Here is a 25,597-nt window from a genome sequence, read left to right on the forward strand (position 1 = left end):
AGGCAACCTCGTGTCTTTGGTTTATGAAAGCCTGGATGGAACATCCTAGGTTTTGGATAGGCTGAAGAACACGAGGAGCTCCTGGCGCGGGATCTCATATGTTGGAGAGTCCCTCTCCTTAGATTTCCCTGCACGGAGCAAAACGAAGAAGGGTGGAAGGCCACTCTAGGCCGACTGTTCTTCTTCCGCAGTTTACCTCCGGGGGCTGATATGCCGACTTCTGTTTTTCCCCTGGACGTAGATAAGGCAACTGGGCTGCACTGGCGCGCTGATTCCATCTCCATCCCGGAGGGTAGTCAACTAGAAGGGTTGTGATGGGTTATTTCCTTCCCTCTTCTTCCAGTACAGACAATAGCAGCCGCAGCCTGGACTTCAAGAGATGTGGGTGAAGAGAGGAAGAGTACGAACGATCATCTCACTGCCTCTTCCTGCCGCAAGATCCAGAAACTCTTTGAAGATCTGAAATCCTTATAATTGTTCAGCCACTTTTGGCTTTGTAAACTGTAAATGTAATTTTCTTGAACACGTTGTATTGCTTTTGGCCGCAAAGCCATTTTATGTATGAAATTTTCTTAAGTCATTATGTAACAAGAATAAGGCCTCTGGTATAGGCCTTTACATATATATTCCCGACACATATTGTCAGGAACAATAAAAGAAAAGGGTTACAAAAGAACTGAAAATGGCCAAAAAATATGGCCCTTGAAAATATGGCCACAATCAAGGCCTTGGACGTATAGAACGTTGCCCCCCTAATGTTCTTAGGTGGAGCGAATATAGGAGAATGAGGCCACAGAAAAGGCCTAAAGTGAAGGTGATTGAGCAGACCAAAGAATACTATGTTTGCCCTCCTGTCCCAAGAACAGCTTGAGCCGGTGGATCTTCAAATTCCCAAACACTGGGGTAATATTTCTTCAGGAACCGACCGTTAATGGGGTTGCGGTGGAGGTCGCCATCCAAATCTTTAAGATGAAAAGCCCCGCGTTCCAGAATCTTGTGAATAACAAAAGGTCATTCCTAGCGAGGAGTCCATTTACCGCGGCCAGTCAACTTTTCGCCGAACGGGAGGACTGCCTTCCAGACGAACTCACCTTCCTTGTAACTGCGACCACGTGTCCTTTTGTCGTAGGCGCGAGCGATCCGCTGCTTTTCCATGACCAGGTTGTCCAAAGCTTCCATGCGTGTCTCGCTAAGGTCTTCATGCTCTTGCCACATAGCCTGGACATAATCTTCACCAATCAGATGATGTTGATCTAGGACGCGCAGAGATTGAACATTGAGTTCCAAAGGCAAAACCGCATCGTGACCAAACATGAGCGCATAGGGTGTTGTGGCTGTAGGATTCCGCTTGGAGGTGCGATAAGCCCATAACGTTTCATACAATGTATCGTGCCATTGGCGAGGGTTGGCAACAAGCATCTTCTTCAGGAGGGTGATAATAATCTTGTTACTGGCCTCCGCTTGACCGTTGGATTGGGCGTAGTAGGGCGTGCTATGAATAAATTGGATGCCTAAGTCAGTGACGAGCTTCTCTACTTCGCCACCCATAAACGCTGCCCCCCTGTCTGAAACCAACACTTCAGGGATGCCAAACCTGCAAATAATATTGTGAAAGATGAATTGGCGAATGGTCGCGCCAGAGGCCTCCCGCAAAGGCTCAGCTTCTACCCATTTGGTGAAAAAGTCGGTAGCGACGATGATGAACTTGTGTTGGAGTGAAGAATGAGGGTGAATTATTCCAATCAAGTCCAAAGCCCATCCTCGCGCAGGCCAAGGTTTAATAATAGGTTGCATGGGGATATTGGGGACGTGCTGGACTGGTCCATGAGCTTGACAATCTTGGCAGCCTTTCGCGAACGTGATACAGTCTTTCAAAATACTGGGCCAATAATACCCATGCCGCCGGATAAGCCAGCGCATCTTTGGACCCGCTTGATGGGCTCCACAGATGCCTGTATGTGCCTCTCGCATCAATCGTTTCGCTTCGCGACCATAGACACAATGGAAATCAACGCCATCTTCGCAACGTCGTCGCAGCTCCTCACCTCTAAGGAAGTAATTTATAGCAAGAAAACGGATCTTTCTGTCTGCAGTAGGGTCTGGCTACTTGAGATAATCGATCAAAGGGATGCACCAATCTACATCAATAGGTTCGAGGACCGCGACGACCGGCTCATCCGATGGGTCAGCTCGAACAAGCCACGAAGGCAGCGTGCGTCGCTCAACCTTCAGAATACGCTCGCGAACCCCATATTTTAGTGTAATGCCTGTAGCCAGTTGAGCGAGCTCATTAGCTGTGAAGTTGCGCTCGCGAGGAATGTATTCCAAATCAGCGTCATCAAATTGATCCAGAAGTTCAATGGCGCGATTCAAATATGGTACGAGCAAGCAACTTACACACCTATACTTCTCGTGAAGCTGATTAATAACGAGCAAAGAGTCACCGCGTACCTGAACATCTCTTACACCCAGCTCCAGTAACACCTCTAGGCCGATAATGAGGGCCTCATACTCTGCTTGGTTATTTGTGCACTTAAACTCCAACTGGAAAGAATATGAAAAACGGTCGCCCGCGGGGTTTTCCAGAACAATCCCTGCCCCTGCAAGCATTTCCGTTCTTGAGCCATCAAAAAACAATACCCAGGGTTGAAGGGAGACTGTGGCTTGAGACCATATAGCATATTCTGGAATGCGTGCCAAATCTGGTCGAGTGGTTGCAGCTGCTATCTCTAATTCTTTCACTGTGGGGACATCCAAGATAGGGTGATGTGCTAGGAAATCTGCGATGGCCTGCCCCTTTACTGCTTTCTGCGGAACGTATTGCAGCGAGAACTCGGATAAGGCCAGAACCCACTTGCCAATGCGACCTCGTAGGATAGGTCGCGACAGCATATACTTAACCAAGTCGGTTTGTGCAATGATGCAAGTAGTAAAGGATAGCATATAGTGCCGCAACTTTCATGCCGAGAAGTAAAGTGTGAGACACAGCTTTTCCATTGGAGTGTACCTTGTTTCGCAATATGTCAGTGTCCTACTGAGGTAAAAGATGGCATGTTCGACACCTCCCTTATCATCTTGAGCGAGTAGGCTGCCAATGGAGGCCTCAACTGCTGAAATATATAGTTTCAATGGAAATCCCGCTCTAGGTGGAACGAGTACTGGCGGGCTCGCCAAATAGGCCTTAATTTTGTCAAAAGCCTCTTGATGTTTAGGTTCCCATACAAACTCGTTCTGTCCTTGGAATTTCAGTAGTGGGGAAAAGGGCTGGATCTTCCCTGCAGAGTTAGAGATGAAATGTCTAAAAAAATTGATCTTACCCAGCAAACGTTGTAGTTCCTTCTTTGTTCGCGGAGGAGAGGCGTTGATAACTGCGCTTGCCTTATCCTCAGGGACCTCAATTCCTCTCTGGTGGACTATAAATCCTAGAAAATCACCTGCCTGAATTCCGAAAACGCACTTGGCGGGATTCATCTTGAGCTTGTGTTGCCGCATGCGCTCGAAGACTTTCCTGAGATCTACGATATGGTCCCCTCTTCTCTTAGACTTCACAACCACGTCATCAATGTAAACTTCTAAAATCTTCCCAAGGATGTCATGGAAGATCAGGTTCATGGCTCTCTGATACGTTGCTCCAGCGTTTTTCAGTCTAAAAGGCATGACCACATATTCAAAAACGCCCGCGAAACCCGGGCAACGGAATGCGGTCTTGTGTCTATCTTCCTCCGCGACCGGAATCTGGTGATACCCTGCTATACCGTCCATGAAGGATAATAATTCATGTCTTGCCACTGCATCTACCAACATATCCGCGACCGGCATGAGGTAGACATCTTTAGGCGTAGCAACATTAAGGTCTTTGTAGTCCACGCAAACCCTCATCTTGCCATTCTTCTTGCGGACTGGCACTATATTGGATAGCCACTGGTTGTATTTGGCTACCCTGATGATGCCTGACATATGCATTTTTTCAACCTCCTCTTTGACCAGAACTTGGGTCTCAGAGTTCATTCTTCGCGGCTCTTGTTTCACAGGCCTCTTGTCAGGGAGTGTTGGCAGTTGATGGCAAACCAAGTCCGGTGACAGGCCGGGCATGTCTTCATATTTCTCTGCGAAGCAGTCTTTGAATTCTAATAATAAGTCAATGAGCCTCTGTTTCTCGCTAGGCTCTAAATAAGCACTGATAGCCACTTCCATAGGCTCATCTGCTGTTCCAAGATTGACTTTCTCGGTAGGGTCTCTGACCTTAGGAGGCGTATCATCCAGCGCTGCCGGCGCCAGCTGAATTTCTTCTTCGTCTTCTTGTTCTTGGTCAGAGAACTCCTCATTAACAATTTCTAAGGTCGCGATCCGATCATAGGCCTCCTTTTCCACTAAGTACGATGATAGTCTTTTGTACAATGAGTGGAAGGCCTCTATCCCTTCCTCTGGAAGGTCGTAATCCATTAATCGTTTAAGGGTTTGGGCACAGCGTGGCCAGGCCTTTCTAAGCCTTCTTTCGCGAGCGTGAGCCCCCACTGTGCCAATTCAGAGGCCGTCACCCCTGTGGGGCGGCCTTTGTCGTCGATGCCACTGACTTGCAATGGAGTAATAGTCTCCAAGTAGTACCTGACGTCTACATAATTCGCGGAAACTGGGAATGGTCGAGGATCCGCTTTAATCACTTCAGCTTTCTCTGTTACCCTGTTCCACATAATCAGTTCCTGATAGAGAGTTGATGGAACACAGTAACTCCGGTGGATCCAGTCTCTGCCTAAAATGGCGTTGTAGGCCGCGTAGCAATCTGTTACAAAGAATGCATAAACTCCCTCTGCGGGGCCTACTTTGATGCGTAGGAACAATAATCCCAATGTCTTCGTTACAGTCCCCGCAAAGTTCTTGAGCGTGAGGGAGGTAGACTGGATCTTCTCTTTCTTGATCCCAAGTAAATGCATGGTTCGTGTTGTGATGACATTGACCGCGGCTCCAGTGTCAACCATGATTTTGCTAACCTTGGTACCACCAATTTCTGCCGTAATATACAGAGGTCTCATGTGTTGGACCATAACTGGCGTTGGCCTGGTAAAGCTCATGAAGAACTCTTTGCTGTTGGCATCCTCTGTTTCCAGCAACACAGCCTCTTCGACAGGTGTCGTTGCCGCTGAAGTAATCTGCAGAGTCTGTTCACTATTTTCCTCAGTTTCAACACATTCCTGCGCGGCGACTAGCAATGCATACTTTGCCGGAAGCACGTAAACCATGTTGCACGAAGTATCAACCACCTCTGTCTCATCCATGTCATCTTCGAGGTTGAGCTTGGGCTCGTTGACTGGGATGTCAGTGTTGAACTGCTTAGCCAACCGATCCACTAATGATTCTTCTACAAGGCCCTTTACCTCACATTGCTTGTGTCCCTGTATCGCGTTTGCTTGCTTTGGGGATGCTGTCTTTAGTTCCCCTGTTGGATTCTCCTTTGGGAGCGCGACCACTACACTCTGGACTTTTTTAGGTCTCCAATGTAAAGCTTCTGCAGTGTTGTCCTTGCCCCCCAATCTCTCGAAAACCGAGGACTTAGGCTCTGGCTCCTCGCGAAACAACCTGCGCCTGACATGTGGTCGCCTAATTGGCGAGCTCTCTTTCCTAGCTGGAGGAGGTGTCTTTTCTTTCGTAATCCGGCAGAAAACACTAGGCTTAGAGGCCCCTGATTCCGAGCGCGCTTGCTTTCGAAAACTGCGAGGGGTGACCAATGGCTTAGCAACTAATGCCTCCATCTCCTTCTGATACTGTTCAGGGGATTTGACCAATTGCGAAGGCTTGATCAGGCCCTGGTCCAAAGCCTCTAGTGTCCGCTTGGCTTCCCCAAACCTGCGCTGCAGCTTCCTCTTCTTGGAAGGGCTTATTTCAACCGCTTTCCCCTTTTCTCTGGTATACCACTTACCCTCCTTAATAGAAGATGTTGGAGCCGGTGGAATGTAGGGTTTGGTCAGGACGTCATTCTTAGTCCTCGCAACTGATCTTTGTTCGGTCGTGGCCACTTTCAGCTTCTTGAATAAATTAGAGTCCTTTGGGGATGATGGTGACTCCATTTTGTCTTTAACCTTGGGACTAGAAGGTTGATAATTGCGCGATGGCGAAGCCCACTTGATTGGCGGGAGAGAACCAAAACGAAACGTCTGTTCGACTTTTGCATGTGACACTTGAATGCCACATTCTTCTTTGCATCGCAAGCATAGGACCACTGGTGAAGCCTCGCTGACAAGTCTAGGCTTCTTCTGTTTTGGGACCTTATCTTTACCCTTTTCTTTTCCTTCAGTGATCAAGTCCAGGGTTGGTTTCCTCTGATTCTGCTTGGTCCAGTTTACATCGACCATATTGACCCCGGTGTCAGGAAAAGGGTTTAGGTCCACTAGTGCCGCCGCGGTCGCTGGGGCCTCCACCTGTAAACTACCATTATTGAGCCATGCCTGAATCTGGTCCTTGAGCTTCATGTAGTCAGTTGTATTATGATTCCACAAGTTGTGGAATTTGCAATACTTCTTTCCTTTGAGCTAATCTGGTTGAGGAAAAGGTCCAAAGTCTGTCTTCACCATCTTCGCAACGATCATTTCATCTAGAATCTCATGTGCCTTATTGGCATCATATGTATATGCCGCGAACTCAGGTTTGGTGAAGGCTACAGACTTGAGTTTGACAGGCTCCTTGGATATTTTTAATTGCTTGAGGATTGAGTTCTTCCTTCCTGTCAGTTCAAACGCAGAAACATCATTTTCCTCTTCCTCATCTTCATCCTAGAACACCTCTTCCCCTTGATGATGGTAGTAAGGATCGTAGGTAGTCGGTTGGTAGTTCAACGCCGCTAGTGTGCTGTGTTTCCCAGGCACGTATGTCCCTTTGGACGCATTCTTTCTGGCGTCAGTTTCTCTGAGAAGATGTTCAAAACTGCCAACCTCTGTGATAAGTTCTCCCATTGATTGGATGATGCTGCCATGTTGCTTCTTTCGCTGGCGTGGTTCCAAACCCTTGACTGCCAACTTGACTAATTCTTTTTCAGGCAGGATCACGCTCAGTTTGGCTTTCTGAATCTGGAAGCGTTGAAGATAGGCAACGGCAGACTCGGTGGGCTGCTGGGCCATCTGAGTGTGAGATGCCAAATCAACTTCAGGCTCTATAGCTCCGAAAGTTTCTCGGAAGAGCTTTTCCATTGCAGGCCAATCGGCCACTGTTCCTGGTCGGAGCTTAGAAAACCATCTAAAGGCAGCTCCAGAAAGACAAGTGCCAAAGATCCTGCACTTGAGGATGTCATCATTCTGATACTGGCCACATTGCACCCTGAACCTGGCCAGATGAGTTGCCGCATTCTCGGTGTCTTCCCCTGAAAAAGTAGAAAATATGATATTTTTATAACCTCTGGGAAAGGGCGCAAGCATTATATGTGGCGGGAAAGGCCCCTCATAGACCCCATCCATTTGGGCCCTAGGGTTAGCCAGCCTGATCATCTCCTCTACCTCTTCACGTCTCACATACTTAGGACCAGGAGGAGGAGGGTTCGCCACAGTCTGGCGAGCAGCTTGCAAGGGTACAGCTTGGCTAGCAGTCGCTGTTCGTTCCCCTAGACGAATAGTCCGGGAATTAGCAGACTACTGAAGAGTTACCGCTGTTATAGGTACATCCTTTACCAACGCTGTTATCTTGACGGGGTTGCCTGTCTGGTCAATGCCGTAATAATTCTCTGGGAGTTCATGATAGACATTCTCCGCCCCGTCACTGTCATATTGAGTAAACGCAACAGGATCAACCGGAGTACTCTCAACGGTCTTCTGAATCTGGTCTTTTTGCGGGGCCGGTGGAGTAGCCTTGTTACCACCGATCACCAAAGCTCTTTCCTTATTCTTGTTTGACGCGGCAGCAGCCGTTGCAGGAGGTGTGGCCGTACTGCTGCTGGCTTTCTCGCGAGCGTTTGGTGGTATATATTTACCAGAACCAGAGGGCTGGCCAAGTGAACCGAGGATGGCGTTAGGATCGCCTAAAGCTTTGTTCAATACCTCTTTAGCCTGGTTCAATTCGGCTCTCTGCATGGCGACCTCTGTTGCAAGGTTAGAACCATCCTTGCGAAGACCTGCCAAATCTGACGCAGTCTGCTTTGCTTGGCTCGTGATAGCTCCCATAATTTCTTTTTGATGTTGACTCTGCTCATCAGCGATACCTCTGGCATGGGCCCTTACTGCATTCTCTGATCGTGCGATTTGTTGCTTAGTATCCTCAGCACGTTGGGCGATGCGCTGGTCTAGTTCGCGTATGAGCTGGTCAGTTTTCGCTGTTTCCATGTCAAAGTCAGCAGCTACCTTCTTACGATGGTTCTCGATATTCTCCATGATGATCGCGAGCTTTTCCTCGAAGGTCACTCCCTCCGGAATAGGCTTCTGAACGAAAGCCTCTCTTTCTTCACTTTCCGCTGCATTGGAGACAACGGCAGTGTTAACAGGCTCACCTGCCTGGTTAGTAGTGACATTCTGACCCTCAGTAGCGGTCGGGTGATTCTCTCCCTGTTCAGTTGACATGTCAGATGATTGGGGGTAATGAGAAAACCTTTGAGTCACTTGTTCTTCAGAAAGACCACGACAGTCCGTGCGAGAATGCGGTCTGTAACTGGAGGTCTTGTGCTTTGGGCAGTTAGTGTAAGCCTTTTGGTAAGGGTTTTCGCTTGATTTCCCAATGGTTACGCTCGCGAAGAAACGCTATGTAGGTCCCACTGGGGGTGCCAAAATGTTTGACACAAAAACCAGTCGGCTTGCAAACTGTCTCTTTTGCTGCTGTGACTGCGCGGGCGTGCCAGCACCGTGGGGTGCAGTCGTCGGGGGAGTCCCTTGACCTGACTTCTTGAATCAAGCTTTGTGGACGAGGAGAGCACCAACCTCGTCACAAGGCTATTTTCTCTGCCTTCCGGAAAAGGACTTCTTGCCTTACGGATAAGGGCTTTGGTTGTGATCTCTTCGCGTCACCGAATCGATACTCAACGTTGTAGGTTGAGCAGAGCAATCACTGGGAAGTTCTGAGAAAGCACGGGTTTTGCTAAAGCGTGACTTTAGCTTCGCTGGGTTGCAAGGGCGTTACCCTTGCTTCGCTGGTAGTATCGGTGGCAGTAGCACTAGCAGTCGGCTCTTGGAGAGACTAGGACTGGAAGTCCGGTCGCCGGGTTTCAACGAGGTTGAAGGTTTGCTCCGGGGAGGCTTGATAATCTGTGCGATTAGTTGATTGAGAGAGAGTTCTTGTTACGTCCTTGAAACTTGGTATTTATACCTAGGGTTTCGACCGTTCCTTGCCATAGAAGGATTATTGATTGAAGTTTCCTATTCAATCTTCACTACTTGACTCCAATAAGGGCTCGTTTTCCTTATTGATTTTGGAATGGGTGAAGCTGTAACCCAAACCCAAGTAGGCTTATTTTTGGGCCGCAGGTATCGGCCCGCTATGCTAAATCCACTAAAGGATCTTGCCAAAATTACTTTTGGGCTCAAACAGCTGGAATTCTCAGAGCCAAACTTATTGTTGTTATAAATAAATTATGTCGTTCATAATGACTTACAAAAAAAAAAATGTTAATTCTTGACCTCTACTCTATATTAGCTAATATGGAGATGATTTCACTAAATAAAACTCTCATTTCAATTTCCTTTTTCTAAGGAGTCGATGTTTATAGGAGAGTTGCTGAAATCAAAATTACATGCCCAAAAACTACAAAAAATTAAAACTATAAGGGCCAAAGATGCAATTTGATAATCGACCGAGAAAAAAAAATTGCGATTTGATGAGAGAGATAACCTTATAATATAACAGAAATGGATAACTGGATAACAATAAATGTGTTTTTTTGGTTATTAAAAAAAGGGTTATTATCACAAATGGTACCTGAACTATACCTCAATTTTATTGATGGTACCTGAACTTCAATTTTGATCACAACCAGTACCCGAACTTTTCGATTTCATTTTAAATGACACCTAGAGCCACCTCCGATCACTATTCCAACTAAAAACGGCATGGGAGGCGATCATAGTGATGATTTTTAATGATTTCAAGGGTTGCGATCATATATAGTGATGATTTTTTGGTAATAGACTTGCCTTGAACTTGTTTTTTTGTTTTTTATTTTTTTAGATTTGGGTTTTTTGGCCGGAATAGTGACCGAATGTGGCCTTAGGTACCATTTAAAATGAAATCGAAAAGTTCGGGTACTGGTTGTGATCAAAATTGAAGTTCAGGTACCATCGATAAAATAGAGGAAAAGTTCAAGTACCATTTGTGATAATAACCCTTAAAAAAAAGTTGCCTATACATATTAACAACTGAGATCTAATTTTAAATGTCCTTCTTTTAAAGCATCCAAATACTTTCAAATAAAATGGCAACCTCCTCAGGATTCTTGTGTTAAACTTAATTTTGATGGCTCTGTTCGAGGTGAGCAAGCAACTATAGGTTTTATCATTAGAAACTCTTTTGGAAATCCTTTAATTGCTGCCTGCAGGAATATTGGTTCTACTAATGTCTTGGTGGCTGAGGCTACAGCGCTCAGGGAAGGCTTGCATACAGCCCAACTCCAGAACTATTCTAATGTTATTGTGGAAGGAGATTCCAAGCTGCTTATAGATTGCATTCTTGGCAAAGCAAATGGTCCTTGGAGGATTCACGTACTAATCAATGATACTAGGACCTTGGCTGGAAAGTTCCAATCTATCATCTTCCGACATATTTTTAGAGAAGCGAATTTTGTTGCAGATCACTTAGCTTCTTTAGCTTATAACCAAGTGCATCCTAAAGTTTGGTTTTCTTGCTTACCCCTGTCTGTGTGCCCAGCGTTCCAGTTGGATCAGCTGGGAGGGAGTGTTTGTTGTGATTCTGTTATGTAAGTTTACTACTGTCATTAAAAAAAATAAACAAAACTTTATTTGCACGGCGGAAAGAATTTTCTGAGATAACCTAATTATATAAGGCTTATTTCATTGTAATTAATGGGAGTTTCGATGGCAATATATATCCGGGCGCCTCAATACTTCAACAAACCCTTCAACAAATACACACGCAGAGAAAAAACGCAAAATCCCTAAATTGAAAAGAACGAAAGAAAGAGAGAAAGAGAGGCTCTGTGTTTTTTTTTCCAAATCCAATCCATGGCGTCAACGAGTCAACGACCCCTCCTGATAGCTCTGCTGATCCTCTCGATCTTGGCAATCTCCGCCACCGCCAGGCCCTGCAAGACCCTCTTCATCTCCTCCTACTCCGTCTCCCTCAGGCGCCTCCCCTCCTCTTCCTCCTCCTCGGGATTCGTCACCGTCGTCACCGAGATCAGACAACTCAAGCCCATCCGCTTCGACGACGCCGTTATGGTCCAGCCCGACGACGCCGCCGCCGCCGATGAGGCCCGCCAGCCGCAGCAGAGGACGATGCCTCTCCTCCCCCTCTCCACCGACCTCACCTCCCTCCGCGACCGCACCAAGGACATCCTCAGCGTCGTCGTCGCCCTCCTCTTCGGCGTCGGCTGCGGCGCCCTCACCGCCGCCACCATGTACTTGGCCTGGTCCCTCTTCTCCACCCGCCACGACGACGGCGTCGATGACGTCAGCCCTAAGAAGATGGGGTATGTCAAGATTCCGGAGGCGGTTGTTGACTCAGCACCGGTGAAAGAAGCCAAAGCCGCCGCGGTATGATGTCTCTCACTGGCTAATTCCATCTCTTGGGTTATTTTCTTGTATGAAAATCTGTGTAACTGTGTTGTGGGCTCATGATAAATAAGCATATATCGAACGCTGTGGTCTGTGTATTGGCTCAAGATACTGTGTCTTCTCCTTTCTCTCTATATATTATCTATTACCTGAAACATGATGATACATTTGAAGTGATATACTGTAATTATTATTTTTTAATATCTCCGATTTCGTATGCTGATGGATGGGTTCAATTTTTATACTGCTGCTATTTTTAACTGTTGGAAGGAATTCAACTTCCTTTCAGCAAACTGAAGTTGATACTACTTTTCCATATATAAATCCCCTTTGTCAGCAAAGGTCAAAGATTGTTTGGATGGGTGCATGAATGACTGTTTTTTTTTTGTGATACTTGTGGGTGCATCAGATAGGTGCTAATACAGAAGTTTTAAGAATGTAGAGGTTATTATGTTTCCATATCTCTGTCAGGTTTCAGGAAGCAGAGTTCTGTTCTAACTCAGTTTTAGGGATCGAGTCCTCTTATCATCTTGCAATATTAGTTTTGGCATTAGTACCATGTTGGCATGTTTCTTGTCCTGAACCACTGGGGCTATCTTTGAATAAATTAGCTGGTGTTTCTTGTGTAGTTTTCCTTTTTATCGTTTGTTTTTTTTTCTCTTGTAGGTTTTTCTTTTTATCTCGAGTGGATAGCTTATCCACTGTGTCATATCATCTCCATTGTTTCTTTATCAAATTCTAGTTTCCTATATAAAAGTTATATACACAGTTTTGTGAGTATGATACATATTGGATGTCAGACTAATGCATATAAGCTGAACTTGGAAATTATTCTTTTCTTGGTTGTTATAAATTGGCAATTTTCATTGAGATTCCAATTTTTGAAGTGGAAAAGCAAAGAAAGCACATGCTGGAATTTTATAGAACTGGTTCTGTCTGAAGAAGTTGAGGCCTATTGCCCATTTATCGCAAACTATTCATGTCTGGAGTTTGCCATTGCTTAGAGCTTGTAGAACGGCCTTGGGACTTTAAAGATGTTTAGATGTCATAAGTAGCAGCAAGTCTGTAACAAATTATGGTCTTAAAATGGTTTGGATCTGGATAATAGATTGGCGGCAGAACCACTGTGGTCTCCTAGGTTTCAAGGTTAAAAAGAGTTGGGTTATAGGTTTCTTTTGACAAGGAGTTGGGTTATAGGTCGGATGTCGTATACATATTAGGCATAAGGTTGCACATAAGTATTGGAATTGGGTATGAAGGATGTGACAGATACGTTATTAGTTGAAGGTGAGATTGCAATTTACTTCTGTGCTGATTAGTGTTGATGGGATTAATAAGACACTCGATATAGTGTTTTATGATATTATAACAATTATTTACTGATGAGGTGAAGGTAACACATAGAAGTCCAGATATATAGAGGATTGACAGTAGGAATCCTGATCTGTTCAAACCTTTTGTGGCTGAAGCCTGTGTTTGGCAAAGAAAAGATAAAGATAAACAAGGAAAGGAAAAAAAAAGAAGAAGACTAGAATAGAGATTAAAAACTCTCTATTCCAGTTGGAGATGAAATGTAATAGGATGGTCAATTTGTGGAGGCATATAGAGTTATTTTTTGCTGATTAGTGTTGCTGGGGATATAAGAGACTGGTTTGAATGTTTTATGGTATTATAGTTTATCGATAATGTTTTGACATAGGATTACACATTTGTGGTTGAAGCATGTCTAAGGAAGGAAAAAAATAAAGCAGACTAGAAAAAGGAAGAATTCTCACAGAAATCTTAGTTCATTTGATATGGGAATCACTTTTTCTTGGATGTGATTGTTCCTCTAGCAAATATAACCTCTTGGTTCTGCTCTACTTTTACTTTTGAGATGTAACGGGGTTACTGGTTCGTGATTATTCAGACTTTCTTTTTCTGGGATGTGATTGTTCTTAAACTCTTGGTTTTGCTTTAGTTTTACTTTTGAGATGTAATTGGGTTACTGGTTGGTGATTATTCAGACTTTCTTAGCTGAATGGTAAATGAAAGGTGTAGCTGTATGGGAGTCTTTATAGCCAACTTTCCAAGCGTTCTTATGTGTGAAATACATGATAAGAGAAAAAGAAAAGTCACGCTTCAACAAACTCGTTCAATATTTCTACACACGGTAGTGTCAAACTGTTGATTTTAAGGCGTGTATACAAATTGCACGCTTCAACAAACTCGTTCAATGTATACAAATTGCATTCCTACATTCAAACAAAGTTGCAACACCAACTTTAACTATTGGCCAGCTTACCTTGTATTAATTTGAGCAACACTTGAGCCTTACATGAACGTAAATGCAGTTTCACCATTATAGGTTTCAATTATGAGTGGTCGGATGAGAGATAATCAAAATACCAAGTTTAATTGTGCCCCTGTGCCAGAGAAGTGCCGCAATCGTATGACAACATGTCGTGCTAGCCTCGTCCGATCAGTTTCTTCAAATATATCCTAATTTGCTCAGGCCTCTTGCGTCCCAGGTGCTGTATGTCAGTGCACCAAGCTCACAAATTGCAGACTTAACTTTCTCAATAGAGATGGGAAGGAGGAGATCAGAAATCATGACATCTTTCAGGATCAACAGTTCAAAGCATCATCCCAATTTCTTCAGCCATGAGAGGACAGTAAGGTCTGGAAATCAGCACAAAAACCATTAGCTAGCCACCTGATAATGACCCTCAAGCCAATCCCCATCACAATTTTTAAACAGTTACCTTGTTCCTCTAAGTCGAATAGATGCTTATATGTAAAAGGAAGGATTCACTCACGTACTGATGTTGATCAATTATGAATAACACACCTGTGCTTTTCTTTTATTTTTATTTTTTGTGTAAATTGGCGAAGCTTACGAATTATGCCTTTGAGGTTCCTAATGATGGTTGCTCAAATCAGTCTACTGGGTTTCGTAATGATACTAGAAACCAACTGAGAGATGATTAGATTAAGCATGGCAGACACTAAAAGTGGTCATTTTTCTACAGCATAACTCGGCTAGCTATGAAGTAATGATCAAAGACAGTAAGTTATCAGTAGCATGAGTTTGTGACAGGCAGATTGCAGACATGTGCCATTTATGAGTCCTTCCCAGTAGATCCCTGCTGGTCTCCTAGCGACTTTAAAACCCACATTGTTGTGCTGGAAGAGCTTGTTCTTTAGCAAGAAACGACTGGAAGCTAAAGGATTGCCCGGTAAAGTCTGTAAAACAAGTCTAGAGAAAATTGAAGGGCAGGTTGGATAGAGGCTTATATAAACTAATATAACCTACTTTTGAGTTAAATGACCAATAATTGAACTTTATATCCTACAGGACACTTAAGAAATATAATCATACAAAATAACTTGTAGAGTAACTGGTAAAGGGATCCCTGCATGGATTCTGCATTGTTAATGCTTAAATCGACTTGCGTAAGAAAGTCATGAATGCTGCAAAGCGAACAATAGAATTTGATTGAAACTGCAAGATATGCAAAGCATGAACAATCACCTTTCACCTTTCTGTTGGTCCGATCAATCTAGAGTCTCTTTTATGCTATTCTGCATTTTTTAAAGTGAAGCTGGAGGGTCTAGAATCTCTTAGTATGATATAGTTTAGCATTTTTCCTGATAAATTTAAGCATTAGGTTAACAGATGTATTCCTCTCAGGAAGTACAATAGTTAGTTATGTTTAATGCTGCTGTAGGAAATTGCCAATTTCATCTCAATGCCGGATATTAGTGATGGCATTAACTAGTTGCTTAGTATTCTCTGGAAACTCAGGAACATCTGTTCTTTAATTGTGATTTTGCAAGACAGGTTTGGCAGCTAACTTTTCCAAATATTGACTTAGATACTTGGAATGCTTCTTTCATTGATTGGATTCAGTTTCTCTTATCTTTTAAACATACTGATTCTGTTAATGCTTTTACTGTAGCAATTTGCACTACTTATTCTCTTGGAAAGCTCGTAATGACCTTATCTTTAGAGATAAAATATCTATTCCAATTCAAATAGTCCATGCTACAGCTTGTTATCTGTTTCTTTACGATTATTCTAATCCTAATCCTCCAAGAAGAATTTTATCTCAGAGCTTAATTAAATGGCAGCCACCACATACTGGTTTCTTGAAATTAAATTTTGATGGTTCAGTTTTACAGAATCATAGTAGTGCAGGAGGCTTTGTTTTTAGGAATGCACAAGGTGAACCTATTTTAGCGGCTGCTAACCACCTAGGCTCAACTGATGTCCTTACCCTTGAGGCTATGGCTCTTAGAGCAGGCTTGCATGCTGCTTGGTTGAATGGATTTTCCAATGTTGAAGTTGAAGGTGACTCTAAGCTTTTGATTGACAGAATAACTGGTTAAATTCAAATTCCCTGGAGAGTCAAACCAGTGGTTCAAGATATTCTCATGTTGGCCACTTTTCTTAATTCAGTTTCTTTCAAGCATGTGAAGAGGGAAGCGAATTTCTTAGCTGATGCTATTGCCGATATTGGTCATCATGGTCCTGCTCAGAGTTGGAATAAATTTTTACCCCTAGCTGCTAGTCATGCGTTACTGTTTGATGAGTTAGTTTTGGATGTATTAGAGGGTTTGCTCTGCAATTTTCTTTTCTTTGTCAAAAAAAAAAAAAAAAACAAACAAACAAACAAACTAGTTGCTTAGTATTGAAGTCAAAAAGTAAGAGAAAAGTGCTTAGTGACCTTGTTCACAGAGAAGTTACCCAGTAGAAATATCAAATGTGAATACAGGAATGCAACTGCATGCATATTATTTGTAGAACTACATTTGCTGAAGTGCAATTGCACTCTATGCTTAAAGCCGCTTGAGCCAAGAAGTACTATATATAAACTTAACAGTACTATGTATAGAATGTTGTAGCTCAGTTATATAATAGAGAATATATCACTGCCTTTTATTTCAGCATTCTTTGGTTTCTTGGATACATGGTGAAGATTATAGTATATGGACAGCTCTCCTAGGAAGAGAAACCTTTGCATCAACCGTGAGGAATTTGAGTCCTATATGTTTTTGCACTTGTGAGCTGTTTTATATCCAATATTAATTTGTCTGCATCAACCCTAATTATGTACAGTACTGACATGGCATTTGAGTGGTGGATAAGAAGCTTCAAAATCTTGAATTAATTCAATCATTCTCCTACCAGTACTTCTAAGTTTAACTCCTCATGCAACTTAAGCTTGATGTGTACTATATTATATTATGTGTAAACATCTCATTAAGACTTGAGCAGTTACATCACATGTTCAAACTTACAATGCACAAAGGTAGAGCTCTCGGAAGAGTTTAATGTAAATGAGTTCAAAAAGAAGAAGACAAAGGAAGAGCGAAGCAAACCATGGTAGACACGCCATTCCCAATGATACAAAGATTCAAAATGATGGTAATGAAACCATGCCTTTAATTAGTTGTGCCATGTCAGGGATAAGATCAAACATCATCATATTCAAAACTACTATATGCAATAAACATGGTTTACAATTTGAAACAGTTGAGAAAGAGCTATTTAGAGAGCAGGAGTCTGAAGTTTAATTGTCAAAGGATGTCAAGCAAGTAGCCATTTATTCTCTTCTTAGGATTTTTGTCCTGTGTCAGAAACTTGTATGTTTCTGTGGAAATACCATGCTGAATGCTGATTTGTCATTCAGTTAGTGAAGTAAAATTGTTTCTGTGGTCACTTCTTTTCTGAAACACAGTACTAAAAAAAAAAATCAATATTCGAATGTATGTAAGAAGGGGACCCCAAGAAAAAAATGAGACGAAAACCCACTCATTAAATCTGGCAATTGAGCAACCAAATTGTAGAAGGTGCGGTTTTGTTATTGTTCCGAACTTGCTGAGGAGGGAATGTCCACCCTTGACTAGCAAGCATCATCCAATGTCAAAACTTCTAAAGCATCAAACCCATTTAAAAAATCAGATCATCAGGAATTGAAGAGAAATGCTTAATTGTAATCCAAGAAAGCACATTTGATTGAAAACCCTTTGAAAGATAGTAAAAGCCCGCTATGCATTTAATTAGATGACAATTTCCAGTTCCTCAATCACAAGGCTGTTCCTTTCAAAAAAAGAAAAAAATCACAAGGCTGTTAGTTATAACTGTAGAGGAAAAAAGATATTAGATGGTGAAAGAGATGATGAATTACTGTGTATCCTTCTCATTGAGAGGCAAAGTTTATATACACAAAGAATAACTACATTACAACTATTTTAGATCCCTAGTCTAAGCAATTAAAATCAATTACATAATGAAGAGGAAGCTAAGATCAAGTAGTACGATCTACAAAGAATCTGGACATAGTTGACATAGAGAGGACTAATTAGGTGGTTTAACTTATGGAAACACAATCATCAACTTAACTTGATATATGAGATGGAAATCTATGCAGCTTCTCATTGGATACAAGGCATATAATTAATCAGGTTCCTTCGTTTTCATTTTCCTTAATAAGCTTAATTTGTGAGTTATGATGAAGCAAATAGAAGTTTGATCTGTACTGTGTACAGACCAAGATGAAGAATATTGATCCTCTCTCTTTCTGTTTCTCTTTCTACAGCATGCTCTTAAGCATCTACATCACATGTTTAAATTTCCAGTGGAGAAGTAGTGGGAAGAATAGAATCTAAAACAGTATTGATGTAAGAAAAAGAGAAGACTGGAATTCAAGTTCAGCAACAACAGAAAAACAAATGTCTTTTGATGGCATTGGAGTATCTCTGATACAACTCGACTTGATACATATAGTTATCATATATACTTTACATTCTTGCCAATTGCAAGTGAAACAACAGTACTTTTTGCACGAGCACATATCTGCAGCAACAAATCCAAAAACCTCACCATTGATTTCTATAAAGCTACATCCAAGTACCTTAATCACCCTTTTCTCCTTCATTCCCTTTCTTAAGAGTGTAACATCGTCCCACTGGTTTTCAGAGGCATAGATGTTTGATAAAAGAGCATGCACGCTAGTGTTCAATGGAAATCTCTCTTACAACCTTCTTCGCCTCTTCTAGCTTCTCAGCTCTCCCGGTTAAATCGACCATAGTGCTGGACCCTGGCTGTATTCCTATAAATATCCTCATATATAGTTTCAAGGATTCGCAACTCATCCACCAAGCTGACTCAACTACAAGATCTCAAAACAGATTCAAGGTGTAACTTAACTTCAGTAGGTAGAACTCCCGATTTCAGCAAACATGGAAATGGCAGTTCCACTTTCACCATTATTTCAAGGCCAAACAGAGACATTACTATTTGGTATCTCATCAAATACAGCAAGAGCAGTTTCAAGACCTTTCTGAACAAGCCAAGTGGCACATACCCCATAATCATAGTGCTCCAAGAAACAGCATTTTTTTCACGCATTTGATCAAAGAGCTCACCTGCAATCTCAATTTCACCAGACTTCACAAAACCATGAATTAATGCAGCCCATGTAAGTCACAAATCACATATAAATGGATTAATAAAGTCACAGACCACACTGGTAGTCTCAAGTCAAACTTACGAGCAGGGTTGTTAAAGTCACAAATCACATGCAAATGGATCCAACATTCTGCAGAGAATCACAGAATTGCCAACTGAATCTAATGGGATGGTTATGGGGCACCAAACCAAAAGAGTGACAAGGGAGGTCAGCAAACTCAGAGAATGAAATAGAAGGTGTAGTTGTTGGGCATGAAACCACTTTAAATCATATTAGTACGTGTAAAAAGAAATAGCTCTCGTGTACTCCATTTGCTCAGTAAATGCTCAAATCAATAAACTTTTTTTCTTTTAATGTTTTAAGATGTCATATTTGCAACACCAGAATCTGACTAGCCAATAGTCAGTCAGATTGGTCCTTGAGATTTCTGCGCTTGGGACTATGTCGGTCCTCGAGTTTCATGTTCTTGTATGCAATTGCAACATGATGATGTGTAATAAGTTAAAAATAAAAAATAAAAAATAAAACAATGTCAAGGGTCTTAAATCTAAGTTCCGGGAAAAGTTGATAAAAGTCCCATTAAAAAAAAAAAAAAAAATCAACATTCTGATGTCTCGTGACTTTGGTTAACTATCAGACCAGAAGAAAAACAAAGAAGAGACTCTGGTTTATTATGTGTCTATTCTTACTGGATTCAAGAATGATGGTTGCACTGTTACCAAAGAATATCTGAGATTGTGTCTGTGCTTGACAAGGGAAGCACTTCCTCAAAAAGTGTCAAGTTCTAACGAAAATTTCTAATTGCATATTTCTTGAAAATATCAATCAACCAATTTGTTAGAGCATGGTTCAGTTTTGGACCGTTTTAAACAGAAAATGCATGTCACAAGCATGGGATACATTAAATATACCAGAATGTTTCTTGAGGCTTTAAACCATTGATATTTATGATGAGCATATCCCAAGCAACAGCTCTCTGAAAACCCAGACATTGAAATCACAAGTATTAATATATAGGATGAATATTTATTCGGTGAAATAGAAACAACAGTGAGATAAGACAAGGTTTCATTTCAGAATGATGATAAAATCTGAGGAGTTCGGACAAAGGAGAGGAAAGAAAAAGCTGCATGACAACTAGAAGCCTTTGACAGATGATCATCATGGCCAATATCTTTCCAAACTCGAATGGTCCTATTCCCAATGTGGCTGATTGATTTATATCAATGCAGGTGAAGCATAAGCATAGGTTAAGAAATCTACTTTCGGATTTGAATTATCCCTCATCAGGTACCTGTTCCTATACTCAATAACTAGATTATATATCACTTTTCTTTAATTCAATATCTTCCAGGTGGCCTGACTATCAATCTCTTTCTACTATAAATTTAATCCAACTCATAAGAGAACTTCTAGAAATGAATTACAGGTACCAAAGTATAGTACATTAAAAATTAGAGTTCATTTTCAAGATGTTTTTTTAATGTTCAAGCATAGCTGTCTGAAAATTTCAGCAGTGAACATTTTAACTATGGAAATTCACCATAACTTGATCAACACTTGAATGCATCCAAAACATTATTCCGGAATAAATCTACACGTGTAAAAAACCAAACTGCCAAACTATCATATCATTTGATATTAGATAAGTCGACATGGGAAACACAAATTAGTAGGTACTCCTGCAGTGTAACAAGTATCCAACAACATTCTTCAATCTTTATAAATTCAACAAAATTTATACCCAACAATTTCTGACATAAATAGATGCAATTGAAAACTTACTTTAGGTAGTTTAACAAGTCAGAATCTTAGACTCAAAATGTAATTATAATTTCCACAAGTCGTGCAAGAAAAATTACAGACTCAACAATTTCCGACATAATAAGATGCAACTGAGCTTACTTTGGGTAGTTCAACATTTTAGAATCTAAACAAAATAATAACTGCAACAAATCATGCAACATAGGTAAGCATGAAATGAACACTAATATATGCAAACTTTCCATTTTTTAGTGCTTTATATGTTTCTTTTTCTTCAACAAAAGTTTAAAGCAACCCATTCAATTTCAAACATGGAAGCATATGGAGTGAAATACAAATTAAGACCAATTCTTAATCTGAAATTTTGATCTTTGTCTCAAGTCCAAAGGAAACTTCCAAACATCAATTCAAGATTTCCTACTTTACTTCCTTCAAGACCATCCCCTACCCAACCATAATTATGACCACTAATATTTCCTACACCTTTCCTGTTTTCCTTTTCAATCAGACAGTAGCTATGAAAAGAACATTCAAAATATGCAAATGATGCTTCATTGGTTAAATCAGAACTGGCACTTGCGCATGCTAAGAATGATCATTTAATAATAAAATTTCTTTTGCAACTTGATTAATTTACTTATCATTTACCAATCAAAAACATGGAATACTACATTTCATTATAATGAATTTCATGCTTGATATTTTGCTAAAATGTCAGTACCAATTCTGAGAGAAATTGATCAGTATTTTCGTCTGAAATCAAAGGGATATAGACTCATAGCAACAATCACTATAAACTTTGCATAAGTGAAAAGGGCCTCCACATTACCAATATCAAATAACTCATATCTGTATTTCAAAAAGACACACATGAAAAAGATACAAATAAACCAGCCTGACTGAAGTTACCAGCAACAGAGCAGCAGAAGTGTGAGAGGAATGGAAACAATTGAGAAGTGTGAGAGGAATGGAAACAATTGGGAAGCTGGAGGGGAGTAAGCTTTGTTGTTGTTGTTTTTTTTTAAACCCCACCCCACCCTTGATGGGGCTCGAACAAATGATCTCCCAAATGGGAAGCCATTGCCTTACCACCCCACCAAACACACGCACCACAAATGAGCTTGAAACAAAATATTGTTCGAACTTGAGCCAGAATGAATTATTATTCTGGAGCAGTTTGAGATTTCCCATATTCACACGGAGTGTAACATGACTTCATTGCCAAACACAACTGGATATTGACATGGGAACCCTCTTCCTTGTTCATACCCCAGACTATGTCTCTGGTTTTCTCAGTCTACTGAGGTTCTTAAAGGATGCTAGAAAAAAACTACCAGGGATTATATTGTGCATGGAATACACTGGAAGTGGTAGGAGTTTCTAATCCAGAAAACGGGTAGCAATGAAGAAAGAATCGAAGACAAGTTACTTACCCTGTAGCACTTGTTTGTGACAGCCATAAAGTAAGTCCTAATAAAGAAGTTGTCATTTATCATCCCTTCCAGCAGCTCCCTGTTGGCCTCCTAATGAGGCAATTACTGCCCTAACATGTAAGACCAACATTACTTTCCGGGAAGAGACTGTTCCTTATCAACAAGAACATTGGCTTTTACCCAAATTTTTAGGACCAGTCAAACAGCTGGAACTTAAAGGATTGCCAGGTGAAAAAGTGAATATGTAATAGAATTCAACACACTTTAGAGGGAATGATCCAATCCTGAGCGACCTGCACATTGGATCCAGAGGGTTTGAAAGTCAATGAACACAATCTACCTCTAACAGTAGTAAAAACAGAATACAGAATGCAAAAGGAGGACTCCTTTTGTTGCTGCAAATGAGGTTGCTATGCTCCAGGTTATAAGGAATAGACTGTGACAGCCAAACAAATTTTCTTCTGCAGAGAGGAGAGAGACTTGGCCTTCCAACAGCAAGCAGGCCAATTTTTAAGGGATTGTTGCTGCAATGTTCATACGGTTTCAAAGTACAATAAATCGATTCATAAGGAAAACACGATCAGTGTATCAAGTTACTATTGGATCTGTTAATATGGAATGTACAATATGTATAAAACTATAAACTTACCATTGGCAAAGGTAGAGCTCTGGGAAGAACAGAAAGTAAAAGTGTTTACCTATAGGAAAGAAGACTTGGGAAGAAAGATACAGACAGTTCAACAAGAAATAAATGTTTTCTTGATAGCACTTGTGTATCAACCGACTCTCAGCTACAACTTAACGGTTTAGTCTTCATCACCATCAAACCAAAAAGACTTCAAATGCTTGGCAGTTGCAAATGACAACAACATGATTTCCTGCATGAGCACATGCGACCTGTCTCCAGCGGTAAACTCATAAACCTCGCCATTGACTTCAATTAAGCTACATCCGGGAACCTTTCTCACCCTTTTCTCCTCCATTCCCTTCCTTAAGAGTGTGACATCGTCCCACTGGTTTTCAGAGGCATAAATGTTTGAAAGAAGAACATGCACACCACTGTGGTCTAATCTTTGCCCGGTGAAGCGCTCTACCATTTCTTTTCCCAAATCAAGGTCTCCATGAACTCTACAAGCATTGAGCAATGCACCCAAGACGTACGAGTCTGGTTCCATTGGCATCTCTGTCACAATCTTCTTTGCCTCCTCTAGCATCCCAGCTCTCCCCAGTAAATCCACCAAACAACCATAATGCTGGACCCCTGGCTGTATCCCGAAACTATTGTTCATACTTCTGAAGATTTGCAATCCCTCATCCACCATCCCTACTCGACTGCAAGCACTCAAGACACATACAAATGTAACTTCATTAGGCGCAATTCCCTCATTCTTCATTCTCACAAACAACGAAATGGCACTTGCACTCTCACCATTATTAGCAAGACCTGATATCAAAGAAGTAAAAGCAAACACATCCCTCTTCGGCATCTCATCAAACACAGAGCGAGCAGTTTCAACACAACCACACTTTGTGTACATGTCAACAAGAGCAGTGCCCAACACTGTACCTAATCTCATCCTCTTCCTGTTGACATAGGCATGTATCCACCTTCCCTGATCCAATGCACCAACAAAAGCGCAAGCAGTGAGCGCACCCACAATCCCGGCATGGTTAGGAGAAACACCAGCAGTCTGCATATCAGCAAAAAGCTCCAAGGCCTCTCTAAACAACCCCAAATGCACATACCCGTTAATCATAGCACTCCAAGAAACCGCATTTTTCTCAGGCATTTCATCGAACAGTTGGCGTGCGAACAAAATCTGGCCAGACCTAACATACCCATTAACCAATGCAGTCCAGGTGACTACATCTTTATACACACTCATATCAAACAGTTTACGAGCTGGGTTTATAAAGTCACACGTCACATACAAATGGATCAAGCCATTCTGCACAAAATCATAAGACTCCCAACCCAACCTAATGGCATGGGCATGGAGCACCACGCCAAAAGAAACACTGGAGAGCTCAGCACAAGCTCGCAGAACAAAAGAGAATGTGTAGTTATCAGGCAAGAAACCGCTTCGAAGCATATCATTGTAGAGAGATAAGGCGCTTATGGATTCATTTCTGTCGGTAAAGGCTCTGATCATGACATTCCAAATGTAAGTGGTTCGACTAGGCATGAAACGGAAGAGTTGATAAGCGTGGTGTAGATCATCAGAGACGGTGCAGAAGGCAATGATCTTGGCTGCTGCGTAAGGATCGAAAAGGGTGCCGGAAACTGCGAGATGGGATTGAACTTGCTTGATGTGCGCCATTGTGAGGCATTGGTCCAGAATTGATAGAGCTCTCTTACTCGAACGAGTGATGTTCATTTCACTTCTTAACTCTGTATTCCAACTTCTCACTCACCTTCAGCCTCAAATAGCATCAGACTCTGTTTCGCAAATTGCATGCTCCGGCAAACTTCTCGATCGCAGGAATATTTGTATTGATGAAGATGAAAGTATTGGATGGTACTATTTAAGATAATCTTGCCTGTAGAAAAAATCAGTAAAGAAATAGATACGAACTGGTTGAGTAGTGTAGAGGAGATATAATCTTACCTAAACTTTTGCTTATCGATGAGATATAATCTTACCTTGAAATGTTTTTGACCCTCAAACATGTGAACACGACGTCTAAAGCTAGAGGAGGCAGTTGGCTGATGCGTTCTGCTTCAAAGCTGTGTGCAGTGTCTCCCCAAAGAGTAACCCTTATAGTTAGAGCACATTCTTGATCAAATTGATCAAGAGTAAATCGGTAGTTGGCATTGACTCTTTTGATTTTTGCTTCCAAGTATTTTTGCGACATGATTTCCAGTAGCCTTTCTCTGGGTTTTGTGGATAAAAGCATCATTTGTTTATAAATTGAAGCAGTTCTCAAACAAGGGAAAAGTTGGGTCACTTTAATCATAAGAAAGATTTGAATAACATAGCAAAAGTAAACAAAAAAAAAAAATGGATTGAGTTAGTGCAATGAGAGTATGTAGCTTAACCCTAGAAATTTGTACAACAATAGAGAATGGATGCGCCCAAAAAAAATTTAAAGTTGCATATAGACCTGCAGGCTCGCTAAACGGTACTACTTTTCAGGGACAGATGATTTATGGCCATTAGATTTAAATGAACCAGATCCGAAGGGTGAAAGAAACTTTACCAACCTTCATGGATTCCACCCAATCCGTTACCCATCTTCATTCGCTGCT

General features: G+C 41.6%; 2 protein-coding genes across 2 annotated transcripts; one reads left to right on the plus strand and one right to left on the minus strand.

The window, feature by feature from the left end:
* Positions 1 to 11,031: 11,031 nt before the first annotated feature.
* Positions 11,032 to 11,916, plus strand: LOC133721750 (uncharacterized). The gene has a single exon (XM_062148455.1). The coding sequence runs from the start codon at positions 11,142 to 11,144 to the stop codon at positions 11,676 to 11,678; it is 537 nt and encodes a 178-aa protein (XP_062004439.1). The 5' UTR covers positions 11,032 to 11,141; the 3' UTR covers positions 11,679 to 11,916.
* An 11,039-nt stretch (positions 11,917 to 22,955) lies between these two features.
* Positions 22,956 to 25,249, minus strand: LOC133723839 (pentatricopeptide repeat-containing protein At5g66520-like). The gene is made up of 2 exons (XM_062150705.1): positions 24,992 to 25,249; positions 22,956 to 24,888 (listed from the first exon to the last, which is right to left on the minus strand). Exon 2 carries the CDS (start codon positions 24,723 to 24,725, stop codon positions 23,154 to 23,156), a length of 1,572 nt encoding a protein of 523 aa, XP_062006689.1. The 5' UTR covers positions 24,726 to 24,888; positions 24,992 to 25,249; the 3' UTR covers positions 22,956 to 23,153.
* Between the last annotated feature and the right edge of the window lie 348 nt (positions 25,250 to 25,597).

Source organism: Rosa rugosa, chromosome 7 (assembly GCF_958449725.1).
Source record: "Rosa rugosa chromosome 7, drRosRugo1.1, whole genome shotgun sequence".
NCBI lineage: Eukaryota > Viridiplantae > Streptophyta > Magnoliopsida > Rosales > Rosaceae > Rosa > Rosa rugosa.